At 44.2% G+C, this 9,946-nt stretch overlaps 1 protein-coding gene across 4 annotated transcripts in view; it reads left to right on the top strand.

Moving 5' to 3' along the window:
• The first annotated feature begins 6,902 nt into the window (after positions 1 to 6,902).
• The window catches only part of PPP3CC (protein phosphatase 3 catalytic subunit gamma), an 81,553-nt gene continuing 78,509 nt past the window's right edge, over positions 6,903 to 9,946 (top strand). The window contains exons 1-2 of one of the 4 annotated variants that reach the window (XM_063448472.1): positions 6,903 to 6,919; positions 7,493 to 7,658. In XM_063448472.1, coding sequence (XP_063304542.1) covers positions 7,604 to 7,658 — 55 coding nt within the window. In that variant the 5' untranslated portion in view covers positions 6,903 to 6,919; positions 7,493 to 7,603. The other 3 variants (XM_063448471.1, XM_063448470.1, XM_063448469.1) reach the window with 3 other exon arrangements.

Here is a 9,946-nt window from a genome sequence, read left to right as displayed (position 1 = left end):
GTAGGTAGATATCTGTATAAAGATGCTCAACTGGGGGGAGTGCCATTAAAAATGGGATATCTGGGGGTGAGGTTTTAAACTTGAGGCGAATGGCTGCAAGATTGTGAAGCTTCACTGTGATACAGCCCTTAAAAGCATTACTTAACCAATCCACTGGCTCCCTGAACATACCATCTACATTCCAAAATAGCACAGCAGAAGAACAACAAAAACATTTTACAGCCTGCAGCGCAGGAGGCAAGGGGTCGATGACCCGAGCACAGGCCCAAAGTGGAGGTGAAGGAGATTCTGCAAGTGTCTCTTCAGCTGCTGCAGATTCCCTGGTAACCTAGGGAGTCCTTCAAACTTTACTTGATGCAATGTATAACAAACAAGCTGCAGAAGTCAGAACATGAGAAAAGACATACAGCCCGCGTGTCCTAAGGCTAAATTTGCCAAAGCCCTTAGCAGTTTGGCTGTTAAGTGGCTTCCTCTACCCAATTCTCCCCGAGCCACAGTTCTCTATACTCTATTTATTTGTGTTTGTCAGTCAAGTGGAGCGGTCACTGCCAGAAAACAAAATCACAAACACAAGAGATTACACACAACCCAGTGGTGCTAGACATCACTATCTATTAATACCTTTAACCCCTTAAGGACCAAACTTCTACAATAAAAGGGAATCATGACATGTCACACATGTCATGTGTCCTTCAGGGGTTAAGAAAGCAATATTCACCCAGAGACCGTTGCAAGAGCCATGAATCTGAGAGGGAACCGGGAGAAACCCAACTATGGACTGAGTATTTTCCCTAAGGTTTAAATTTTATCAGAACTCTTTTTATGAATATATATACACGTCATGTGAAAGGGCTGAACAAGATGCCCACCTGCAGACGTAACTTGTAAAATCTTGTTTACAGCTGAAGATGAGTAAAGGAGTGTTTTCAATGTGTTATCCAATTGTTAACTGCAGAGGAATCGATCACACTGAGCCCTGACACAAAGACCTGGGGGAAAATGTTTCTTCCTACAAAGTGGAAACAACCATTTCTCATTTATAAAAAGTTAACCTTGTGTGTCCCATTTGGAATTGATGCACCCATTTTTATATTGCTGGTACCTGGTTCCAAATCGATTAGCATGGATTTACCAGCTTTAATATATGCTGGAGATGTGGGCACGAGGTACTATATGTGGTGGACATGCTCTCTGCTAGTCCTTTATTGGGCAGGGGTTGCAAGGCTGTTGTCCTCCCTACTAGCAATAAGCTTTGAACTCAAGATAGAATAACAAAAGTCTACTATCCAATCTGTTATTAGCACGTGTATAGCATCAACTTATTCTGCAGTACTTTTAAATATTATAAAGTGGGGAATTTAAAGGAACACTATAGTCACCTAAATTACTTTAGCTAAATAAAGCAGTTTTAGTGTATAGATCATTCCCCTGCAATTTCACTGCTCAATTCACTGTCATTTAGGAGTTAAATCACTTTGTTTCTGTTTATGCAGCCCTAGCCACACCTCCCCTGGCTATGATTGACAGAGCCTGCATGAAAAAAAAAAAAAACTGGTTTCATTTTTAAACAGATGTAATTTACCTTAAATAATTGTATCTCAATCTCTAAATTGAACTTTAATCACATACAGGAGGCTCTTGCAGGGTCTAGCAAGCTGTTAACATAGCAGGGGATAAGACAATCTTAATTAAACAGAACTTGCAATAAAGAGCCTAAATAGGGCTCTCTTTACAGGAAGTGTTTATGGAAGGCTGTGCAAGTCACATGCAGGAAGGTGTGACTAGGGTTCATAAACAAAGGGATTTAACTCCTAAATGGCAGCGGATTGAGCAGTGAGGCTGCAGGGGCATGTTCTATACACCAAAACTGCTTCATTAAGCTAAAGTTGTTCAGATGACTATAGTGTCCCTTTAACAATAAATAAGACAATTAAAAAATATTACAGGAACAATAGGTTGATGAGGACACTGCTCAAACAATCTTACAATCTAGGGGAGATGGGGTATAAAAACACAACAAGGGCTTTGAAGGGGATAGCAACTAATCAACAAGATGATAAAGTAACAGAACTGCTAGGTAACAGTGGATTGAGCCCTTTAAAAGGAAGCAAGAGATACAAGTTTTTGACTATTTAAGGCCATAAGCATTTCTGAACAGATGGATTTTGAGGGACTTCTTAAACAATTGAAGACTAGGGCAGAATCTGATGGGGGTAGGTAGGCTGTTTCAAAGGAAAGGAGCCGCCTGTGAGAAGTCCTGTAAGCGTGAGTTAGCAGTAAGGATACGAGCAGTTGGCAGGAGGTGGTCACCAGCAGAGCGGAGAGACCAAGAAGGGGCATAGCTACGAGTCAGTGAATGAACCTGTTACAGAGTCGTTTAGAGCTTTATAGGTAAGGGTTAGTATTTTAAATTGACTCATATAGGATACAGGATAGCCAATGTAAAGATTGACAGAGGGGTGAGGTGTGAGAGTAGTTACAAGAGAAAAAATCATCTTGACGGCAGCATTCATTAGCAAGGCATACAGACGGGGCAAGTGTTGATTTTAAACTACTACTCCGGGTACTAATAGTGGCAAAAACACTAATTGCCCGGGCATAGAAATCTCCCCCAGGGAGAAGATATCATATGTAGAGTAAGGGATGGATAAATACAGAAAAGGAATGGATCCCTGCGATTTGGAAAGTGAACCATAAAGCGATACACACTGCAAAATGGTCCTTAGCATAGATGAGAGGTGAGCTTGCACAAAATGAAGTAGGTGATTGTTGTGATAATCTGAGGGAGGCAGATTGTCAGATTGTCAGAGAAGACTAGTAGGGATTGGTTTATCACACATTCAGATCCCTGACTGTACAGAAATATTCATAATCCACCAATGTAAAAGCACAAGATAACTGGCTGGTACAAAGTTGGAATTCCAGTGACCTGAAGCACCGAGTAGTTAAATGAAGACTCCAAGCACCACAACCACTACAGCATACTGTTATGGTGCCAGAGTGCCCTAAAGCCACGACAATGTTGTTAATCAAACTATTTTCTAACAGTTTAAACTATTGTGGTTTATTCCCTCAGCTAATGAACTGGCTCTGCACTGCATGACTTTGCTCTGGAGTGCTAACAGAAGATCCCAACTGGAGCTTTTGGCTCTCATGGCCTGAAGTGAAGGAGTAGGGTGTGGTGCCCAGCGGACCCCAGGTAAAATGTCTTCTTACATTGGAGGGGAGTAAGGGCACTATTGGCAACATTGCTACTACAGCATGCTTTAAAAGTTGTCCTATGCTTAATACATTTAGGTAGGTAAAAAGAGCTGGTAAAAAATTGGGTTAGAAGGTAATAGGAGAAAGTTTGGTTGGGATTTATAAGGCATTTAAGGACAAAGGGTTGAGGATGACCTCATGGGAGACCAATATAGCTACTAAAAACTAAAATGAATTCGGATAGCATGGTAGTACAAAAACAGGCATTGCAAGGGGCAAAGCGCCCTTGACAGAACGCCAAGATGGAGGTGCTACAATGAATACAATGGAGTGTACCTCTGCATTTACATGGTGTTTACTAAAGTAAGAATTCCAAGTATATTTCACATTTCAGGCCTGGGTAGCCAGACTTAGAGATTTTTTCCAGTTAAGCTATTTTGACCCCAAATTGGAAATTCACTTGGAATTCTCAACACTTAGTAAATGTATTTTAAGTTTTGTTTTAAATTGAAAATGCCCCCTCCTCCCCCATTAGTATCTGGAAAAAAAGTTGCTTTTAAAAAAAAACAAAAAAAAAAAAAAAAAAAACTTCCCGGCACTGCTCCTCCGCTCCCCCTTCCAATGTCCGCTCCCCCTTCCAGGCACTTGCCTGGTCTCTATGAGAAGCCTTTGATTGGATGATTTCTCACTGGCTTAGAAGGCAGGGAGGTTATTTTCATTTAAATCTATTTAGGTAACAGACAAAGCCCCTACAAGCAGAGAGCAAGTTTCCCCTTACAGGCGCTCTGCCTGCAGTATGCATTGCGTGCTGACGACAACATTTAAAGGATCACTATAGGGTCAGGAACACAAACATGTATTCCTGACCCTATAGTGTGTTAACACGACCATCTAGCCCCCCTGGGCCCTTCATGCCTCCCTAATTATAGTAAAAATCTTACTGTATTCAAGCCAGAAGCTGTAAATCTGCATGCTGTTAGACTCAGGATAAACAAGCAGTCTGCTGACATGTGATAGCCTGATCCAATCACAGTGCTTCCCCATAGGATTGGCTGAGACTGACAAAGAGGCAGATCAGGGGCAGAGCCAGCATGATTCAAACACAGCCCTGGCCAATCAGCATCTCCTCATAGAGATGAATTGAATCAATGAATCTCTATGAGGAAAGTTCAGTGTCTGCATGCAGAGGGAGGAGATACTGAATCACAGGATGCTGTGCACAGTGCTGCCCTGTGCTCTGCTGACAGCAGATCTGAGTGGATGGAGGCTTATTATGCCTCCATCAACTCCGAAGTCCCTCTGGTTCACTGAGTGACTGCAACTGGAGGTGTTCCTAGCTTTCAATGTAAACACTGTATTTTCTCAGAAATACAGTGTTTACATGAGAAAGGCTGCCGGGAGCTATAGATCTCACCAGGGCCAGATTAAGAGCCCAGTGGGCCTGGTGCTGACAATTATGGTGGGTCTAATTACAAAATCTTATTGACCAAAAACACTAAAACAGTCCCACCTCCTAAGCGTCATGTATCTGATAGAGATGGTGCTGGAGGGAAACTCATAGGATGCAGCTATGAGAAAACACATACCCTATGCTAATCTCACACTTTCAAGTAAACCCATACCCCCTAACAGCAGTGTCCAGTAAAGTAGGAAGTCTATGGATGGGGTAAAAGGGTGGGCCACTGGCACAAATCACATAACCAGAACTGCCGAAAGGGACGAACATACACAAAAAGGGGGCATTTCTGTGTCCCCATGTCTCCCAGCCTATATGGTGTCTGTGTCCCCATGTATCCCAGTGTCCCCATGTCACTAGGGGACATTGAGAGACATTGGGAGACCTGGGGACACAGACTCTTGGGGACACTGGGAGACATGGGGACACTGGGTGACTGAGACACGAGGGGACTCTGGGAGACATGGGGCACTGTGATATATAGGGGACACTGGAGACTTGATAAAGACCTGGGTACAGGTCAAAACGTTGCAGTGTCCAATAAACCTGCTTAAATCTATCACAGTGAGTGCCTGAGATTTTTTTCTTTTATAATAGGGGACACTGAGACACATGGGGGCACTGTGAGACATGGGGACACTGGGAGACTAGGGGATTCTGAGAGACTAGGGGACACAGACACAACGGACACTGAAAGACACCAGGGACACTGGGAGAGATGGGGCACTGAGACACTCTGATACATAGGGGACACTGGAGACTTGATAAAGACCTGGGTACAGGTCAAAACGTTGCGGTGTCCAATAAACCTGCTTAAATCCATTACAGTGATTGGCTGAGATTTATTTTTTTTATACTATGGGACACTGAGACACTGGAAGACTAAGGGACTTTGGGAGACTAGGAAACACTGAGACACCAGGGACACTGGGAGACATGGGGATACTGAGATACTAGGGACACTGGCTGGGAGACATGGGGACACTGGGAGTGCCTCATGTCTCCCAGGTCTCAAAGTTGCCCAGTGTCCCCAACTCTCAGTGTCCCCAAGTCACACAGTGTCCCCTAGTGTTTGTATCCCCATGTCTACCAGTGTCCCGATGTCACTAGGACACTAAGAAACACTCAGAGACATTGGGACACGGGGACTCTGGGAGACTAGGGACACAGACACTAGGGACACTGGGAGACACCAGGAACATTGTGAGACATGAGGTCACAAACACTAGGGACACTGGCTGGGAGACATGGGGACACTGAGAGACTATGGGCCATTGGGAGACATGGGGCCACTGTGTCCCTATTGTCTCAGGGTCCCCATGTATCCCAGTGTCCCAATGTCTCAGTGTCCCCAAGTCTCTCACCGTCCACATGTCTCGCAGGCTCGGAGCTGCTGTCTGGCCTCTGTGCAGAGCTCCTCCCCTGCAGATCAGTGAGTAGAGAGAGGCAGGGAGAGAGATGCTGTAACTTCTTATCCCTGCCTCTCTCCACACAAACAGTGACCCCTATTGGCCAGCATTGGTATTGCAGAATAATCTCTGTTTATACTCTATTTATTACTGCAATACCAGCACCGGCTAGGCAGGCTCAAATACCTGAGAAATACCTGGCAACCATAAGAAATACATGAGATATACCTGGCAACCCTAAGAGTAGTGAGTAAAAAAAAAAATCAATGGGCCTATTCCATGGGCCTGGAGCTGCAGCTCCATCAGCCCCTATGTTAATCCGGCCCTGGATCTCACCTGAACAACCTCATTAAGCTGAAGTTGTTCAGGTGACTATAGTGTCCCGTTAAATATGCACAGAATTGGCATTAGGTATCCCAGCAGCAAATGTCACCAGCTCACAATTAACAATAACTCATTGTGTGAAGTGTTTCAAGCTGAAACATTGCCCACACAGACTGCTACGACTACGACCACCTAAAATCACTGAAGTTGTTATGGTGGTTGCAGTAACTCTTTTACCATCCCTGAAGTAAAAAAAAAAAAAAGGATAAATGTAATTGATACATAAAGCGGACGCTATAGTTATGTACTCAGGGCTGCAAATCCACACAACCTTCTTCCACGTCCTAAATAAAGCTGAGCATCCTGCCCTTTAACCCCCCCCCCCGGCTCCACACTTCGTGCCGCTAGATGACTACATCCCTTCATACAACACGCGGTTAGCCGCAAGGGATCACGGGATTTGTAGTACACGTTGTATTCGTGACGACGTGGAGGGCGGAGTCACGGAGCGCAGGCCCGAGACCGGCAGGTGGGCGGGAGCGCGCGGCCGACACAGAGACAGCACTAGAGAGAGGGTGGTAGAGACAGCTCGGGAGAGCGCTACAGTCAGAGCGGCAGAGACAGCTAGGGAGTGGCAGCCAGGGGAGGGGGAAAAAAAAGGAGCGAAGAAGGCAGCTCGTAAAAGGGACAAGGGTAATAGAGGGAGAGGCTACCAGGTAATGAGAGAGACAGCCAAAGCAGGGAAGAGACAGGCTGGGAGAGAGGTCAGTCTAGGGAGAACCAGTGTGACAAGTGACATTAATCACTGGACAGGAGGTAAAGACACAGGTGGGGAGAAGTAGCTGTCATAGAGACAGGCTATGACATAAAGAGAGAGCCAGCGAGCCACAAAGAGACTGTCACTGGACAACTATTGATTACCTTAAGGCACTGGCATGCTTGGTAAGAGACAGTCAGACACTGAGTGAGAGAGACAGTCTGTGTGAACCAAGAGAGAGCAGTGAAGAAGAAAGGTAGGAGCTCACACTGAGAGCTTTTCTAAGACAGCTTGGTAAAGGCCTGGGCTGTGAGACAGCTTCATATCTGTTACATTGTAATCCAGGGTTTTGGGGTATCCAAAGAAGCAGGAAATGAAGAGCAAGTGACAGAAGAGTGACTGCACGTTTTCCATCTACCCAGCCACCTAACCAGACTTCATCAGGCAGAAGGCACCATGTCAGCCCCCCGGGTCCAGAACAAGCTGTCCAGCACAGAGCGCGCCGTCAGAGGTACCATAAGAATCATTTACCATAGCCACTAGCACAACATCACCACGTTGGCATCTCCTGGCACACCACACTTGTACTACACCACCCTAAATATTTCAGAATTACACTGGCACCACTAGAGCAGTTGCCAATACAACCTTTTATTACGAAAACTAGTAATGTAACTATTACCACCCGGATATCCAAATGCAACCATATCCAAATATTGTTGGACTACAGCACCCATAATCCAAAAGAGGCCAGCAATTGTCTAACTGCCATTGGTTATCAAGGCATTTCCTGCTAGAAACATTTTTCCAGAACCCATTCGTGGATCCCTTGAACACTACTATCACAGCTACCCTTACACATTGTTACTTACGACTAGTTCTTATTACAACCTAGATCTAGCAATTTAGAGTAAAGAAACATATTTGTATTATTCATACTATGTATAGCAGTGGTTCCCAACCTTTTTTTTTAAATCAAGGTACACATCATGGCAATCAAACGTTCCCCGGTACAGCTACTTGGTTTTTATTTTTACCTCCATCAGCTACTTATAAAATATCACATTTACTTGAAGCCTTAATAAAATTAGTATTCCCACATGGCAATTCATTAAAATGTATATATTAATGTGGCTAGAATGGTGTACACCTCTATATTAATACAAGTAGCAGCATAGATTGTGAAAATAGCTAAAATGTGATGGAGAAATCCACTAAACCCATTATAAAATCTCAAACAGATTATGGTTTAGTCCACCACCAAATAAGCATTGCTATACTGTGGTAGATGCATGGTTGGCTTTTAACGTTGTCACCCATGCCATCGTTAACCGTAAAGGAATGCTCATTTATTTAGCAGCATATTTTCTTTCTTGTGCACATCTGCAGCATATTATTTGTTCTTGCAAGTAGCTTCTTGATGTAAGTGTTTTTTTTTCTCTCTGTTGCAAATCTCTTCATGCCTTTTAGGGTGACAAGCACTGTACATAGAATCACAGACTCAGGATGGGACAGTGCTTTGTGGCCATTCCCCACAGGTTGAATTAGAGTTGTAGGAGAGCTGATGGATGTCTTTCTCAAAAGGCTATTCTATTGGATTTGAGAAAATAGAGTCCTTTTTATTATCCCAATGAGTGGCTTTAAAAGATTACCCTTTGGGATTCAGGATGGCATCTTCCTGCCACATGGTCACACAGATGGAAGTTAGCTTTGGGACATGTAGTATAGCCTTCCTTCCTCAAGGTGACATGGCAAAGTCTGTCTGTGACATTCAAACAGATCAAGGGATGACAGGTCTGTCCTATTGTGACACAGAGTGAAATGTATATGTTATGGAGTTAGTCACTCCCATCACATGTCACAGTAACACAGTCTCTTCCCTTTGCCCTTTTTAACTGCTGTCATCTGTCATCAACAGACCTTCATGGGGTATTCAGGTCCAGCACTAGAGATTGATTTCTCTGTATTTACACATGTAAATATGTAGGAATGTCCCAAAAGGTACATTCTTTGTGAGCTGAAAGCCTCACAATTAACTATATGACTGATACATTGTGCTTGTGTACAGGCATTTTATTCTATCATGATGCTTTCAAATTAGATTACTGCACACATTTGTTTTGAAGCGCTATGATCCTTATCGTTTCATATTATGCACGTATTGATAACATTCATTGTGGGTATGTTATTTATGTGTAACTGATCCCCTCTTTACCGAAAGGATGAGGTGTAAATGTATTCAGGGTCAGTGCCTGTATGTATTAGTGCAAGCATGTTATGTGCAGGGTAAGCGATCATCTCTCTGCTCCTGATCAGGGGAATCTCCCTCCCCCTCCTCCTGACACACTAATAGGATTTCCTGGCCTCCTCCCCCACACGTTGGCTTTGCACTGAGGTGTGTGCACGCGTGGTATTAGAGTCTCTGTCCCCATCTAATCCTCCTCCTGGTGGGACGGATGCAGCATGGGGACAGGTAACCGCAAGCCAACCCATGACAGGGACACCCCCACAGGGGGACAGGCTGATGAAAAAGAAAGCTTCCAAGTCACGATGCCTCCTGTGCCCCCAGATGCTGCAAGGGAAGCCATCGGTATGGTCTAAGTTTGGGGGCTGGGTAGTAGGTAGTGGGTATATGACATCACTATCCCCTTTATCTTTTAATCATCATAAGCATTAAATGAGTTTGCCATTGATGTTGTTAATCGTGCCATGATTGTGACCGCACATTGATCCTGAGAATTCCACTTTAGAACATTCTGTTCCCAGCACAGACACTTCTGTATATCACTGATAGCTATC

This window comes from Pelobates fuscus, chromosome 3 (genome assembly GCF_036172605.1).
Source record: "Pelobates fuscus isolate aPelFus1 chromosome 3, aPelFus1.pri, whole genome shotgun sequence".
In the NCBI taxonomy this organism is placed as follows: domain Eukaryota; kingdom Metazoa; phylum Chordata; class Amphibia; order Anura; family Pelobatidae; genus Pelobates; species Pelobates fuscus.
This window is presented reverse-complemented; position numbering and strand designations above follow the sequence as displayed.